Source organism: Acanthaster planci, linkage group LG09 (assembly GCF_054643075.1).
Source record: "Acanthaster planci isolate LZ-2023a linkage group LG09, COTS_SCS, whole genome shotgun sequence".
Lineage (NCBI taxonomy): Eukaryota > Metazoa > Echinodermata > Asteroidea > Valvatida > Acanthasteridae > Acanthaster > Acanthaster planci.
This window is the reverse complement of record NC_141785.1, coordinates 21,213,453-21,231,034: the sequence shown is the minus strand read 5'-3', so window position 1 is coordinate 21,231,034 and position 17,582 is coordinate 21,213,453. Positions and strand designations below refer to the sequence as shown.

The 17,582-nt window shown below is 41.3% G+C and overlaps 1 protein-coding gene and 1 long non-coding RNA gene across 3 annotated transcripts; one reads left to right on the top strand and one right to left on the bottom strand.

Annotated features, from left to right (window-relative positions):
• Nucleotides 1-9: 9 nt before the first annotated feature.
• On the top strand, nucleotides 10-15,707 carry LOC110985454 (uncharacterized). Of its 2 annotated transcripts, XM_087140895.1 has the most exons (11): nucleotides 24-182; nucleotides 2,002-2,201; nucleotides 7,260-7,772; nucleotides 7,930-8,595; nucleotides 8,845-9,383; nucleotides 9,918-10,076; nucleotides 10,585-10,780; nucleotides 11,645-11,808; nucleotides 12,119-12,289; nucleotides 13,583-13,724; nucleotides 14,008-15,707. In XM_087140895.1, the coding sequence occupies exons 2-11, from the start codon at nucleotides 2,183-2,185 to the stop codon at nucleotides 15,297-15,299; spliced, it is 3,861 nt and encodes a 1,286-aa protein (XP_086997021.1). In that variant the 5' UTR covers nucleotides 24-182; nucleotides 2,002-2,182; the 3' UTR covers nucleotides 15,300-15,707. The 2 variants fall into 2 exon arrangements, with proteins under 2 accessions (XP_086997020.1, XP_086997021.1); XM_087140894.1 differs by lacking the exon at nucleotides 2,002-2,201 and having other exon boundaries at nucleotides 10-182.
• LOC147798271 (uncharacterized) lies at nucleotides 12,639-13,536 on the bottom strand. The gene is made up of 2 exons (XR_015426338.1): nucleotides 13,052-13,536; nucleotides 12,639-12,681 (listed from the first exon to the last, which is right to left on the bottom strand). It is a non-coding gene; the product is annotated as an uncharacterized LOC147798271 (long non-coding RNA).
• Nucleotides 15,708-17,582: the final 1,875 nt, after the last annotated feature.

Here is a 17,582-nt window from a genome sequence, read left to right as displayed (position 1 = left end):
AGTCTGATGTCAGATAAGAAAAAGGAGTGAAACAAAGTGGAAGCCATCAATGATTGTAACTTCAATAAAATATTGATAACTGAGAAAGTACCAAACATAGGCACATACAATTGAGTTGTGTTTCAACGCGAGTAAGAATTCAGGCATGAGGCTATATTATCCTGAAGGGAATGACTTGAAAGGTGAGTTGTATTTGTAAAGCAAATCAATTTGGGAATTGATCTTGGGAGAACAAACTAGTCATTCTTTCCATGACGTACTTGGATCCAACTCGGGGTGGGTGTGTGCTTGGGTGCTTCGTATTATTAAGGGGCTCTGGATAATAGGAGTCATATTAGTAGAAAGTTACACAGAGCTACCTTTATTTAGCTCTCAAGTTCTGAGTGACAGTGGGACGTACTGGAACAACAAGCAGCAGGTACGGATTATCCAAAAGTTACAAAGGGCACTGTGCCAAGGGTCTACCAAAAATGAAGGGACATGTTGAAAGACTGAAAATAACCCTTCGGGGAGTTTACCATGCAATACAAGTGCCAACACTCAAGGGAATGTAAGCAAGAACATTTCAGCGTCTCTCTTGATCTGAATTCTCGGTTCTAGGAGAGCTTCAAACTAGAAAGCTTGAAGGCTTACCTTAGGTAATGCACCATGAACACAAAATGCGAGCCCGCAGCACTGATCAGCTCTAGGGCGGAGCAGGACCTACACTCACTACACCCCTGCACCCATCTATAGGCCTACATCCATTACATAGACAGTGTGGACATTCCGTTGTTTTCGTCCATGTAAGAAATCTCAGTGAAAATTCTAATTCTTCTTGTACTGGGAACAAGATTTTCAGCTGGATTTTTGTAAAATGTTTCCTATTCCATTTAAAGCAAATGACCCTAACGCCAAAATGCCTTTTAATTTATTTTTTCAGAGAACGGGAAACGTCCTGTGGACATGGATAAGTCCACAGAACGTCTTCCTTTCTTGCATCGCGTGGACATCTTTTATTCACATTAAAGCATTAGCGCACAAATTCCCGCCAGGAAAAGACTGAATCCAGCCAACCCCCTTTTCTTTAGCTGAAAACATCTTGGTTGTGCTTCACGGTAGCCGATGTAATTTACATTACTGACAGGCGAGTCAGGTTTAGGCATATTACATCAGGACATCTTTTGCAGAATATTACCGGACATAGCAATACAAATTGTTGTGTAGGGGGACTAGTGCTAGCTGTCTTATCTGTCCTTATTGTATACGCATGACAAGCAATAGTTCTTCCACCATGCACTGTTCCCCAAATGGCTCTTAGGTCGTAGCAGAAGGTCATTGTTCAATTGATGGCCAGTAGCTTCCTATAAACCAATGTCCATGCGCAATACAGTCCCACTCAAACTATCCCAATCGAAGTATTTTGCGAAATCACATCATCGGCTACATTTTGCCTCCGACTCTCGATAACAATAGATGTGTCCTTGCCCTAGTTTCTGTTCCCAAATGGTTGCCAGTCTAATAATGAAAAACCAGTTGTTTTGTGGACGGCAAATGGTAGGCAAATAAGAATATTCCTGTGAAAAATAACATGTAAAGATTACATTTGGATTGTTGGATTGATACTCCTTGTCTAGAAACAAAAGGCTTTTTTTCTCACCGCAAACTCCTGGTAGCTGCGCCAGAGACCAACTTCCTATTTCTGCCAAACATGACCTTGAGAAAGTAAATAGCAGTTTTGACAAACTTTTTATTATCAGCCGCTAACACCATTGATTTGTGATAGTTTATAACTTGGCCTATTTAAAAATAATCACCTTTCCAATGAAAAACAGAAGATATACTCCAAAGAAAGGCAGTGAAGAAAACTTTGAAAATTGTGTTCAAAGTTGTGGCAAAGTACAACTGCTACACAGTAGCTTGCTGTAGGCGCTGTGGGAATTGTGAGCCGGTACTTGATGTCTGTGCGCAGTAGCTGTTTCCTTCCTCTGGTTTCCTGATTCACTTATCTTGGTTCTATAGGGCGTTGCATTGCTAAAACTGCACAGGAAGAACGTGTGGGTTCACCAGTTAGCCCTATTGCCATCCCACGTAAACAGGCAGTAAACTATTAGAGAACCCTGACATAAGAGTTTTCGCCGAAGTTCTCACTCTACCTGGGTGATTTCTGGCTGTCAGTTTTGGGATTATACAACACTTCAGTATGAGCACAGCACTGAAAGGTATGATTGGAAATGAAACTATTCAAATATCGATGTTTTCTTACCACTTTTCATTTGTGCAGACTGTTGCTAAATATGCGTATTTTATGGACACCCTTTATTGGGTACAGCGGCAGACAGTCTTTCGCAAATACAAGTCTATGTGAAGTCAAAATTAAGACATTAAATTGCATTTTTAGAACACTGGCTAAACTGTTTATTAAATCCCAAAGTTTCTCTACGAAACAAAAATTCTTTTAAGTTTGATCTGTCATATCTCGATGTAACGGTGACCTACACTACTCCGTGCTGTATAGCGCTATTGCGTACGAAGCAAAGGACGGTCTGTGGGCCACTGAAGAAAATGGCACCTTACCAAGCCAAAAATAAAGACGTTATCATGACACTGTTTTGCACAGTTGTCATTTTTTTCTAAATTCATGCTTGTTTCCTGAGAGTCTTTAGTTAACTTCTTCCGATTCCAGTGACCGAATGCAGTGGAAATATACGCTATAATTGACAAATTCCGTCAACTGAGATACCGTATAAATGTAGTTGACAAAGAACTAACAACCTTTTTATTACACTTTAAGAGAGCAAAAATTTATCTCTTAAATGGTGGGCATAATTGTTTATTATAAATCATAACTGGACAAAAAAGTACTCGAAAAACTCTTGCGATCCTGTCTACCACATCGCTTTGGAAGCTTTAAATAGGTACATTATACTGCAGAGTAATTCAACTTAATGGCCTTGCGGTGCAAAATAGCACTTACAACAAACACAACAGAGAAGCGAAAACTCAGAACTAGAATAGGCAATTCTAGTTATTTTTTTAACTTTCCAGAGGGGAGTTTATTCTTAACTTTAAATAGGTGAAAATATTAGTTATCATGGAACTCTAGCACAGTGCTAACTTAACCCTAAAGAGCCGTGGCGGAATCCCTCTCAATACATTCTCCGGTATCGTCGCATCGCACTGTAATTGCGTCAGCTGTCGAGCCTTAAGATTTTTTAAAGTAACATTTTGCAGTCATTTTGACACGATGTTTGCATCAATTGGACCGGCCATTCTATTGGAACGCTCATATTTCCGAGACAGGTTAGCCCAAAATCCATGTATTTTCCATTCACGTGATCAGTGCGCGTGGCCAACGCGCATGAAGGCGTGGGCTTCAAATGACCTTAACATCAAAGCCCTTTGTCAACGGATTGAGAATGTGACAGCTGAATTCTTGGGGAGCAGAATCGGCGCCCTTCAGCTACGAGATGATCCAACATATCCCAACTAGTTGTAGGGTTAAATTGGGGGTTAATATTGTTGCATATTTCTGATGGTTTTCCTCTGTTCTGTCAGCAGATATGGCGGATGGTTATAAGAAACAACACAAACGTATATCAGACCTTAACACGACATGACTAAAACTTTCTATAATCACAGTGTGCAAATGTATTTAAAACAATGCCTCAACATTTTACATTGTAAATAAATAAATTTAAAAAAGTCCTTTGCTGTGGATTATACTTGGGTGACTGTACAAGCATAAAACACCTGTTTGGAGATGCATTCAATCAAAGCATTACCGAGTCATCGGAAAATTGACAGGGGATCACGAGTTACTCATTGTCATTATGTTGTATCCCTTGGATACTGTGACTCATATACCCGTACTGTAACGGCCACCCTGCCATAAGAGATTCGTGTGGGGGGTTGTTGTATGATTAAGGTTGCTTTGAGAAGATCAAAGGTAGGCAACATTACGAAGAAAAGAATGAATGCATCCAAGCTGACATCTGCAGAGATTCGATCGAATTCTCATTATCATCATCATCCAGATCTTAATTACAACAAGGAGAATTTCCACTGTAAATCCACGTATTTGGAAAATAAATTATATCTTTATTTTTAAAGTCTCTTGAACTTACACAAGTTTGTCTTCGGTATTGTATAGTTGAGATGAAAATAAGGAAGAGTAGGAAATAAACTGGAGCATACCCATAGCCTTTGCAATGAGACATGTTTTCTTTGAAGAGGATTCTCTATTTAGTTCTATAACATTGTTGCATGGCGGAATTGTTAATTCCGCCTCAAGATTTCATTGTCTGTAGTGTAAATAATGAATGTTGCCATTATAAGAATATTTGCCTGGCGTGACGACTCTCTTGCTTAATGACAGGTTCATATATAGCGCAAAAGCGAACATGAACACAAATTTGTGACGTGAGATCAAATATTCACGCTGCGAGTCCGTAAAGTTGAACACATTTCAACTCTAGCGAAAGCTTGCTGCAAATTTTTCGTGACGTCAAATTCGCTTCGCCTTAAGTATGAACCAACAGTACTCTGTTATTCTTTTAAGTGATTCTTTGTCACTTGATGGCAAGAATATTTTTGATCCAATTTCCTGTGAATAAATTCTACGAAGCAGTTTCTACTCTTATTTGAGTTACTAGTGGAAAAAAGGGGCAGTTAATACAAGGTAAATATCAAACTTTTTTGTCTCTGTTCTTTTGCTTTCTTAATATTATGAGCGCGGAAAGTAAGCCCTTGCATTAGCATTTAATGACTTCATTCCGCTGTATAAGGACACAGGGAATGAACACCGAAAAGTTTCATGATGTAGTTTTTCTCATCTTCCAATTTCTTCATTTGATATCTGTGATTGCTTGAACGGTTCTCTACTGTTGATTTTCCGCACCAAATTTAAATTATCATGAAAACGTATACGCTAGTACTACAGCGAGTTCAAGTGGTACTTTGGTGACTTGCACTGTACCTAAATGGTACGTAATCAAACAGGTGTAAATTTAAAGTTGAAATTAACAATTTAGCCAATGCCATAGAACAAAATGAAAGTATCTTTCCAGCGAAGTTTGAAATGTATCAGACTCTCTACTTTAAATGGGGGAAAGTTACCTGGTTGTTTGCTGTCATTGTGTTGTTTTCTGACATGACTGAAATCAACATGGACACTGCAGGTAGTCGTAAAATACTGTAGCTCCTTCATCAACATATTACTTGTGACTCAGTCGGTTATTTAGTATGCCTACAGGAAATGACTTACCACCAGCCCGTTTACCCTGTAAGAACCGACAAAGAAGCGGAATGTGTTGGCCTGAATTTCCTCTGACTTGGTTTTGCCGTGAACTATGTTACCCAACTAGGTCCGTTTGCAAAGGCTAGATCAATACTCCAGCAGCAGTATTCGAAGGATTCACTTAATATTTATAACTCATGGATATCGGCATTTGCGTGTACTTTTCTTGATAAGAGACGATAATTTATTTAAGTCTTTCTTTTTTACCTGCTGACACAGAGACACAAGGCTCTTCAGCAGTGTTTCTGGCCCAGTGCAGCCATGTTCATTGGACATATGGTGGGGATTTTGTAATGAGTCAGATAGGAACTCCAACTACACATCGTAATTTGACGATTAACATTCAGGGATAACTACAACAGATAAAATGTGAAAAACGTTTTATAAGTGAACTGTTGAATAAGCCTGTTGCAAGTTAAATTTGAAAAAAATCTGGAACACTGAGTTATCTAATTGCACATAAACATAACAATTTTAACTCCCCAGACTAAAGACACTGTTTCTATACCTCGTGATTTGGGGTAAGCATTTACATACCGACCACCATCTCTGGAATGGATTGGTTCCTTTGTGCCCTTCTTATCCATTGAAAACAGTGTATTGGTACAAGGTCTCTTATGTAACTAAGCAAAAGCTTAGTATGTAAAATTCAAATTGGTATGTTCACGTGAATTTAAAGAAGTCAGTGTACCAGATAAATAAAGAAATAATAAAACTACAAAATTATAAATTAAGATAAAAGAAAAAACAGTTAACCGCTAAATCTACAACCTTAAGTTGGGGGATGACGGCTAAGTAAAAGTTTGAGCAATAAAAACAAAACAAAGAATAAAAATTGTGACAAATTTTTCGGAAATTTTGATTTAGTTCGGAATAAGAATTTGTTGAAAATACTAATTGTATGGATTTCATTTGTGGGGGCGGTGAGAATGAGGTGCTTATTTGTCATGACTGTGAAGAGAACGCTGTCTCACTTGGTGGCAACAGTTGATACCAAAGGCCATAAATAGTACAGTGACAATGGTCTTTTTCGTTAGCGGAACATCATATTGGAAGGGCATATACCGGAACTTGTACACGGTCGTGTTACCTGACAAATAAAGAAAACACCTGATTCCGCTCCACGGACGTCCATTTGGACATGCAGGCTGGGTCCAATTGTTGACAGGCAGGTCTAAGCTTCCGGGTCAACCGGATGACCTCAATAAGATACAGTGCATCATCTGAAGTATTAAATTAAATCTAGAGGTACAGTATTGGTGTGGGTGGATATGTTTTCTTCACACTCGTTGGGTGTTGATCATTTGTTGTTGGACCTTTTATGTTGATCAAAGTGATACACTATAATGGTTTGATATTCTGTATGAATCCTTCTTCCACTTTTCCTTTTGGGGGTGTTGGCTTTAGATTCAAGGAATAGAAGGTGGATTGAAACGGTAAAAAGTTAAAGGCAACGAGCCTAATGCTTCTGTACAGGCGAAGATTCCGGGGGTGTGGGATATAACGCCCTCCCCACTTTTGGGCCTTGGGGTTACCAATGTGATCGTCCCTCCACTTTTCGAGTCACGGATCATGCACACCCTTGAGGCACCTTTCCATGATGGGCTATAACATTTGCGCTAGGCGTTGCGTATCCATCCAACTTGTTCCGAGGGCGATTTTGACAGCCGAACGGAATGCACACCTGTGTAATGTTAATGGGGTCGACTTTTGTATCCAAGAAAGTGAAACCATGAACACATCGTGTACGCAACGCAGCCAGAAAACGTACATGTGGAAAGGCACTTTTAGCTTGCACCACCAACTCCGCACTTGCAGATGTCAAAATCTCATATGGGATGGAGGCCGAGATGTGGTCGGTGGATGAATACGAAATCATCCCCCACACGTGATAATAATCTCCGCCCATGTACCGTACCAAATTAAGGTGTCAATGGCGATAACTTTCCTATCATAGGTTTTTCGCTTTGTGTATCTACAGTAAAAATCGAACGATCGTTAAGTGTCCCAAGGGCTCGAGATGACAGTGACATCAAATCAGATGACGATGCTGAGGCACCCCACCCAGGTCATCGGTTCTTCACACCTCAACCTGACCGTAAGAAACCTCTTCTCCTCCCGAAGCCCAGAGCCTCAATACCTGCTGTCTCTCCGAAGATCAGAGAGGGTGATGAAAAGCACAACGACAAAGAATCCTCGCCAAGAGCCAAAACACACGATGACACCAAAGAAGTGGAGGACAGAGAAAATGACTTGGTACCCAACGGCCATCTACCGGCAAATGAGGGCACTGGGGCTCGCAAGACGGCTCGACTGACGGCCTTACGAGCAGCTAGTACCATGGAACCCCTCATACCGAAAAGGAAGGCACCTAGCCAGCCCCCACTGAGCAAGAGACGAACATCGGACACACAGCTACAAGTTATAGAACAACTCATGAAGAGGAATGAAGCTTTAAAGCACTCAGGCTCATCAACGCTAAAGCCTGGTTTCGGTGAGTTCACCCCAACCGTCACTACGACGACACATCTTGATACTAGACCAAGTTTGCACAGCTTTGTGGTGATTGTTTACTGCTTTTAGCTGTGCATGAATGATTACTTATCCTTTGAGCTCACTATACTTGCTGCCTGCTGGCGATTTTGTTTCAGGTAAAAAGGTTGCCAGGTCTGCTAGCAGCGCTGGTCTTCTTTCTCCTTCTTCGAGCCACGAGCGTCATCGAGGCAGTCGACACCAGTTCCTAACACCTCAACCAACTCGCCGTAAATTCAACCTCGTTGACCGGACTCCATCCTTTAACGATGGCTCTCCCGTGGGCCCTGTAGCCCGTCTTGCCCTGAAGAATAAACGCCTCACTTCCCATAACAGCTCAGACTCTGCTCACAGCCCTGATTTGTCCCCCTCACCTAGCCCTCATACCCCAGTAAGCCCCCTGGCAGCACCTGCTTACAAAACCAAAAAGATGGCCTCTCAACACAGTTCAGACTCTGGGCTTACGACAGAATCCTCCCCGTCTCCTACTCCCCACACCCCAGTGAGTCCCCTAGCCGCCCCGGCGTTCAAAATCAAGAAGCTGAATTCTCAACAAAGCTCAGATTCTGGTCTGAGCTCAGACTTGTCTTCCTCTCCAAGTCCTCTTACCCCAGTCAGTCCATTAGCAGCTCCAGCATTCAGTGGTCGTATGAGACAGACTGTTCGACCTGCTCCTGCGATACCAGAAGGACAGCAGAACAAGATTGACTTCCATCAATGGAAAGGACCAGACAAGGAGAAACAGTGGACAAAGCCTGAGAAATCTAACACTGGATCCAAAGATGGTAAGCTTTTTTGAACATCAGAATGTTTATAAGATATATCTTATTTCTGACGAAGTGTGAGCCGCTATATTCGTCCTTATGATACTTAGTACTTAAAGATGCTCATTTCGTCAGTGGTTCAGACTTGAAATGATTTATTTTTTATATGTTCTAAATGATAACACTGCATCGATAAGAATACTTATCGAAATTCTAAAGTTGTAATCACGTAAAACTTTCAGGGTCATAACTTTCCCTCTAAATCAATAGGAATTTCAAGGAACAGACCCATCAGTATGCCGAATAATATCCGTCGCGTCAGCCGTGGCTCCGTCAATAAATCCAAGCAGCGCCAATCGGCTGTGAGGCAGGTGGCGGCCCGTCAGCTAGCATCTACGGTGAGACCTCCCGTATCATCACCGGCTATCGGGCGCTCCAACTCCTCAAGACAAAGACACCAAAGTGCCCCAGCAGGACGTGTAGCACTGGCCCTAAAACACGACCCAACAACACCTGTTACCAGCCTGACGGGTGGAGAGTCACAGCTCAACACTGCTATCTCCAAGGGGATAAGGCGTCGGCACGCCTCAGACAGTCTGCGTAAGGAAGTATTGCGCTCCGTCAGCATCGAGAAATCCAGGAAAATGTCACTAATGAGCGATGATGGGAGGAGTAAGGAGGAGGTTACACCCCTTGGGAAGGCAGATTTTGATTTCCGACAGGAAATGGTCAGAATGAAGTCTGGTCAAGACCAACCTGACGCTAGCACCCAGGCTCTCAATGGAAGCGCCAAATCTTCAATGAAAAGGGTAGGCTATGTCTGAAAGAAATATCAGGCTACAGAATCAGTTTCAAACGTAAATAGAAGCAACTGAAAGTACTTGACATATTTACCCCATACTAGGCAATTTCATGTGTCGATGTAGCAGAAAATGGAGTTGGAAGTGCCTCGGCTCAGGCGACTAAATTTCTTGAAATGGAAGCCTGAAATTACAGATACGGACGGAGCCAAGATTGGACAGTTTCATTTCATTATTTATCAACCAACCTGGAAAGAGAACCAATGGTAGCCGACATGATAACTGAGGCCACGCGTAACAAAACTATCGATAAGCATGATAAAACACATTTCAAAAGTACCAACTGAAAAGCATGCAAAATGTAACATGGATTTGAAAAATGTCTGAATATCATTCAACTACACTGCAGAAAATGACGGGAAATGATTGCTTTAGACGGAGCGTTTATATTAATTTACATACAATGTAAAGAAAATACAACATAACTTTGTAAGGCGAAAATGCCCAGGTCATTTTTATTGATAGCCTTGTTTTTCCAACCAGTTTGTGTCTGCAGATAACAGGAGCGTTTACAGCGACTACCCGTCCACGTTCTCAGATTCTCCCGGAGGATCTCCTACCAGACAGAGACCTAAACTACGGCGGGGTCGCAGCTCCAGAACCTCCCTAGGATCTCTAAAGAGCATGCTAGCTAGCAACGAGGTGAGGGCAAACATAGGGTCTGGAGGTTTTTCAACAAATTGAAAAGATCATTACATTCCACCTTATCTTGTCTTTCTGTACACAGAAAAAAATGAGACTTTGTATCGAGACAGAAATTTCTAAGAAAAAAGCTTAAAATTGTGAACAAGAGATTTGGTTAACAATGACTGTCCCATAATCGTTTGGTTCTAAGAATCGGTCAACATTTACTTTTGCTAAACAAAAAAAAAATGTCCGATTCAAACAACAAATCTTACAATTCATGACGTTGGGTAATACAATTCTTATTGCTGGGTTTTCAAACCTGAAACTTTAAACGCAAGTTTTAATCTCATTATCAACGCGGATCTTGAGGTTATACGTAAAACATCCACTTCCCTTGATTTGTACAAACAGTGATAAGTTTCTCAGTGGTTACCTGAGGGAAATATCCAATCATATAGGCCTAGATTCACTGTCGTGATCGTCTTGAAATCATTTTCACTGTTTGTGTTTCTTTTCTTCTTAGTTCCTCAACGACATCTTTCTGAGTGACCGTAAATCACACCGTAAGCTGAAGGGTATCGTCGGCGCTCTGGCCGGTCTAGTCCTCGGCGGATTCCTGTTCCTCGGACTCTACTATGGACTAGAATACAGCCTTGTCGCTTCCATCGTCATGACCTCCATCGCAACAATCATCATGTCTATGACTCTTGCGTTTACCGGTAAGCACAAGTCTTAGTCTCCTCTCGTGTCAAACGTCCTGCTTTTCTGTTTCTGGCGAACGCTGATCTCTGTTACATTGTTGAAAGAAGTTTCGAAGAATTGCTTGACATGATCACACATGTGCCATACATTCCACGAACAATCGTCGTTTGCATCACGCGAAAGTGCTGACCCACAGGTCTCAAGGTTTCTTTCTCATGAGAGTTGTCAGAAATGAGATCTTGGGTATGAGTGAGTACTCAGTGAACTCAAGGTGAGTTCCGCTTAACAAGAACCAAGATCAATACAACTATGTGAGACACGTGTCTATGGGGAACGGTTGCAGACGTTAGCAACAATATCATATGATGCAACTTATGGGGCGGAGAGAACACCCCCCACACCTTTGTGTTGGTCATTACTTGATCGCAATTGCAGTAATTCTTTACAGGCTTTTGGGGGGATGTGTTAGGTAATAATAGTTGAGAGTGGGTATAGGGATTGGACATGGGGGGGTACCCATCTGCCCCATATCGTGCACGGCATCACAATATTTCTAGACGCGGCTTCATGTTTTAATGCTCGATCAACCGTAACATTGTGAGGCATCGTTCACTATCGAAGGTGGGAGGGGTACCAGACTAAGGTTGAGGACAACTGGGAGCTATATTTAATTTTTATAAATAGCTCTATGGAATACATTAGCTCATCAGTAGCTCAGTGATATAGGGTCGAATTCTGCCTTCTCTGTATTGTGCAAATTGCGTGGAAACGCGCAGACAATAGACCTAGCCGTAGCCCTTGAAGCCCATTTCGGACACAGCCATGATAGTCTGTTTAAGTGGTACAGTACCGACAAAGCATCTGTTGATTTTGTTCTTCAGTTCGAGCCCGTTGTGTAGCGGCCTTGATGATTCCTACATTATGTACCTCCAGAGGGCGGGCTGCATTCCTTGCGCTCATTGTAACCTTACTTCTGACTGGTCCTATCGATAACATCTACACCAACGCTAAAGTGGCGTCGGATTCTATGAGTTGCAGCGCAGAGGTAAGCTATGTTGATCTAGGATTAGACATAGCATCACAGAGTAAACTTGTTTTCAGATGCAAATATGGACTAATCAGATAAGACACCATAACTACGGTGGCACGCTCACGCGCGCGCAAATCCCGATATTTTATTGGTCGAAGAGGCAAGTAACGCGCGCGTACCACCTGTCCGTGAGCGTTGTGACACCACAGTAATGGCTTCTTTTTCTAGTTGTTAATGTATTGCACGTGTTACGTAGCATATCAATGCCCAGCATGACTTGATGAAAGCTCGCTTTATAACATTAACTTAAATATTTTGTTATCAGCTGGCACAGAATCAGACCGTCCTCATCAGAGATGCCGCCAGGGAAATTTTCGATGTTTACATCCGAACCCTTGAGGACAGCGTGAGAAAATTGCAGGATGCGGCGGCGGCTGTTCAAGATGCCTTTGAGCCGGTAGAAAACGCCCTCAACGACTTTGTGGAAGCTCTCGGAGTGAGTGAACTATGCATGATCTGAGCTTAAAGATACAATTCAGTTTCGTCAGGATAAATTTTTAAAAGAGAAAAATGCCAGTTTCACAAGTTCTAAAATCTAAACTTTGAGCAATAAACATACCCTCCTACAAAATTTATCATTCTACAAAACTAAAAGCATGGTGGCGTGAAAGCCTGACTTCTTGCCGTTTTAATGTGGAGTAGGCTATTTATTTGGCTAAACTTTTAACTAAATTTAGTGTAGCGGCAGCGCTTGCGCGCCCGCTGGGGGCGGACCCTGACGATCCGGAGGGGGGAGACTGGTCTCCCGGTAAGGGATGGATTGGATCAGCTTGTAACACAGGTCGTCAAATAATCACCTCCAATTTATTCGTCAATGGAAAGAAAACCCTATAAATTAATACAAAAGCACGAACCCTAATTAATTACATAAGTGCTTTAGTTGATTCATGGACAATAATTAAACAACAATGACATCAAATGCAATGGTGTTCTGCAATGGCATGAGTGCGTACTGCTTATACATAGCACACATAATACATGGAAGCGAATATGCTATTTAAGCTAACAGCACAACCCAAATTTCTATTCACGGTGGCTTTGGGGCTTTATGCAAATGCACTGACCACGTGACGGTACAGCGCGAAGACGATGTACATGTTGAACGTTTATAAGTGACCATAAATGGCAACGTATAATGGATGAAATTACAAAATACCGGCGCTAGGATATGCCAAATACCCCCCAAACCCCGACTCACCCAGACACCACGGGTTGCGAGACCTACAGTGGTCTGCAGGGCCCAGCAACTCCAAGGGAACAGGCTGAAAACTGTCCGAAATGGTCCCGAAATGTTGCGCTGTCTCCACCGAGATGGCCACGGAAAGAAAAAGGACTAGACGTGGTCGAAGGGTCGGTAACGCACACTGGGCAGACCGGCATATCCAAGCGCGGTATAAATAGTAAAAATGTTGACAATGCCCGTATTACAATAAAAATGAATCCAAGCGTTTTTAAACAGATAATGAAGTCGGTGGAAGGTATTCCGGCTAAATCTTATGTTGTCATGATAGAAATTAAATGGAGCTAATTCCAATAGAGGCGCAAGGCCACGTCAACGTGAAGGGTGAGGGGACCCTCTCAGTTGCTATGCAACATCGTAAACATTGAAAGGATCTTAAAGGCGTATACCATGTGCATGTAGATTATACATGATAAATATACGGGCAACTCCCCACATTAGTATCTAGTAGATATAAGCTTGAGTATATTGTTTGTTATTTGTTGCTAGGAAGCAGGGGAGGCAGTTCGAGTTGCCGCTAGTCAATGCAAACAAATAATCAACGGAGCTTATATAGATTGCTCTAAAGGAGTTGACGCTGCACATAAAGATTGTACGAGCGCTTTAGGCCTAAGTCAAGTACCCAATCTTGGTAAGTCTCTGAATGACTTGAGACAAATGACCAGAACCTTGTGAACACGTGTACCTCCAATTTATGAGAATTGTGATTGGAGGTACACGTGTTCACAAGGTTCCGGTCATATCAACTTGAATATCAACCTATACTATTGGATCATTTTGAAAACAACTCCGACCAGTCTGTAAGTGTTGTTTTTATCAACATACATGTTTGAATTTGTTCTTTAAAATAGCAATTGTATACGCTTTAGAAAAGAATAAGACGTATATTGTATTTTTCTCTGTTTTTTTTCTAGAGGAAATTTGTAACATTTTAAACTTCGGACAGGAAGTCTGCGGCCTCTTACATGACGCTGATGGTATTTGTAAAGTGCCAGCACTTATCGATAATCTGTTAGACGAGGCATTCAGAACTGTCAAAAGAGCTCTGGATGACGTCCGCCAACTGTTCAATACTGACGTGGACTTCGAAACCTATTGGGAGAATCGATTTAATCGGAGTCAGACCTTCGATTCCATCCAGGCTGCCATCCAACAAGAGCTGGAAGACTCTTTCTCTTTCCTGAATTTAGCCTTTTCTGTAATCGATAAGATCGTGGCTGTGTCCATAGTCTTTCTGCTCATTCGATCTTACCAATATCACAGTAAGTATCGCACTAAAGATCGCTTCGATAATTGCTACATCACTGAGGAGTTTAAACTCCTGGACGAAAGGCGACAAAAGTCTGGCCGAGAACCGCTTCTACCCCTGAAGAAATCGGAAAGACGTCGACTGATCAACTTGTCGTCTGTGTCGCTTAGCAAACCAGAGAAAGGTCTCTTCAAGTTGGGTCTTGTGACGGTCCTTCTCCACGCTGTCATCGCAGCTATTCTTATCCTAGCCGATTACGGTCTGTTCTGGTTATTGTCGCTCATTTCTCGTCACGGTAGGGTGAAGTTTGAGATCTCAGGCGGGGGAGGTACGGATCTGACAATCGGCGGTTCGGGGGTTCTCTCTCAGCTCATCCAATCTCTGTTTGTAGAAGGGTTTGCGGCTGCTAGCGAGTTTAACGTTACACTGGACACGGAGCACTGCCTGCCTAATCCCGTCCCTCCCAATGAAATCCTTTCAGTAGGAATCGGGGTGCTGTATCTTATTGCGTTAGTCATGGTTCTATTCCAGGCTTATGCCTTACGCCTGCGACGGAGAATTGCCTCCTATTTCTACCCAGAGAGAGAGCAAGAGCGAATTCATTATCTGTACAACCACACCCTTCAAAGACGACAGAATCTCTTCAAATTGCTGAAGCAGAGAATCAGGCAGACGAAGCATGAGATGGAGGTTGAGCAGAGAGTTAGTTTCGTAGCTTACCTTTCAGCAAAGTATCCATTCTGGAGGAGAGTCTTTCTTTGGTTAGGTCAAGAGAAACGGGTGTGTCTAGGCTGTGCAGATGTGGACAATGGGACTTTCAAATCGTGTGGTAATCCTGACTGTAGCGGACTGTACTGCCGTGAATGCCTTCATGAAATTAACAGCACATGTACGTTATGTCAGGAGATTGTTGTTGGGAGCGACCTGTCAATAGGTGTTGTTGAGCACAGAGTCTGAACGACCCATCCAAACGTCTGCTTATCATGCAGTGTGTTCCCTCGAAATGGTGCAAGCAAATACCATCCATTTGAAACAAGAGATTCAACCTTGGTACTTAATACTTAAAAGGTTTTAAATCGAAAAAGTTAAAGAGGGCCTGATGTTTTGATGTTAGCAGAACATTTTCTGAAATTAATATTGACAATCTTTCTTAGTGGTTTTAAAGGGTTGCTCATTGCTTGAGATATGCGTTTTCTTATTTAGATTGGATCCACTCATAGAAAGTGGTTCATGCACAACCTTGATTCATTGTTTTCACCTGAACGTATCCCTTGATAGCTTAAAATAAATACAAGTAATATGAAAAAAAAAAACCATCAAGCTATCTAACGGTTTTCCTTTCTAAAACCATGTAATTTATAAGTACCACCATTTGATATTTTATGTTTAAACCCAACAGTATTTGCTTGTACCATTCTGTCGAAAACCGGGGCATGCCTTACCAACTGCCGCTTATTCAAATCCTAAAATTAGCACATTCTGCGTGCAGAAGAATTGAACTTATAAGATAATTAAAGAGTTGAATGTGGAGGCTCCCCTTGCAAAACCGCTGACCTTCATAACTATCATTTTCAGCAATGCATGTGTACATGGTATTATTTCAAACCATAATACTACCGCCTTTTCAATACTACCAACCAAAAAGAATTCTGAAGAATGTCTATGCCAAGCCATACATTTAACCTCTTCAATACAGTCCGGGTCAACACAATATCATGTTAAATAATATTTACTGGACAAATCTGGAAAAAGTTCTTCAAACATAATTGTGTGTATAATATGGACTAATAAATAATAATTGAATCAAGACTGAACCTCGGAAGCGCCCAATAATATACGTTTCAAAGTGTTAGGCCAGTAAGCAGGTTTCGGGTTTATTACCTTTGTACTAACATAAAGAATTCTTTTGACAATAATTGTGCCACTGGTTTTTCGATAGGCCATTTTTAATTGAAGGAGTTGATAACTGTGGGTTGTATCACGTAGACGGTGTAGCAGTCAAGAATCTCATTAGCATGCTCATTGCGACGAGTTTTCAATAATACCTGATTTGGAAACTAAATCATGTTTTTTTAACAACATGCAAAAAGAAGTATCAAATGTTTTTAAAAATGGATCAGAATTGTGTTTTGTATAAACAAAGCTTTTAAATCTCGGTCTCGTCAATTTGAAAATGACTTTCCATAAACCTTCTTTGGAATACCACACTGTCATGTAAAGACTGCCTTCTCATAGCTTTATATATACAAATATATATATAAACAATTTCGTTATTTTTGAGTATTTTCGTGAATCGTACCAGATGTATTTAAAATCGAATTCCTTTATGTGGGCCTATATTTAATTAAGCAGCATAGAAAATTGACGTTTTTTTCTTGGAAATAATGTATATATTACGCGACCTTGACAAAATAAATATGCCAGAACTATATCTTAGTGTATATGTTTGTCACGCTTGGAATACATGCGGAGAAATGTTGTGGATGGGGAAAGGTGGGGCTGGGGAAAGCAGGGGGGTTGATACCCATATGACTCTATACAGGTTGATGTTAATGATATTAATGTGTGTCTTTTAATGTATATTTAGAATAGCATATGTATTCTAGTCGTTAGAAGTGTGAAAAATCTTTGCATTCCGCTTTAATTTGTTTGCTCACCACAAAAAGTGGGGGGGGGGGATTCAATAGCCCACCCCCTCCATAAGTGGGAGGATATACCTCCCTATCTTTCCGGGATTCATGCGAATGAATTCAGAATTATGTCCTTGTTATTCCTCAGGATAAACTAAATTCATTTTGTTTCAAATATAAAGTAAATAGGTTAAGGTTATAGATTACGATAACGGAGCTGCCAAAATTTTGTTGAGAGAATATCTATGTACAGACTTTGTTTTGGGTGCTGCACAGAAATAACCATTGGGAATATAGAATTTTAAAACGGTCCCTTCTTAAAAATTTATTTTTAAATCCATGGTATTTTAAGACTGTTTTGTTTGGTTCTCAGCTTTCATATACACAGGCTACCATTTTTGTGAATAGGGCGTGTTTTTTAGCATTGAATTCCCAAACAAATGCAATGCCGCACCCAAAAATTTCGACTGCACTTTCCTTTTATTAAAACATGTCTGGGTTAGTCGAGAAAAATACTCTACATCTAACACTTAACATTAAGACCAAAACTCGCTCAAACAAAAGTTCGTTTACACCAAAGTCTCACTGTCATCAACCCTCTTGGTCAAAT

What these genes read in the sequence shown, in the direction of transcription:
- LOC110985454 (XM_087140894.1), top strand. Translation starts at nt 146, where the DNA reads ATGAGGCTATATTATCCTGAAGGGAATGACTTGAAAG. An exon ending in TGAAGGGAATGACTTGAAAG is followed by an intron (nt 183 to 7,259) that starts GTGAGTTGTATT and finishes GTGTATCTACAG; the next exon opens with TAAAAATCGAACGATCGTTA. An exon ending in TAACACTGGATCCAAAGATG is followed by an intron (nt 8,596 to 8,844) that starts GTAAGCTTTTTT and finishes CTAAATCAATAG; the next exon opens with GAATTTCAAGGAACAGACCC.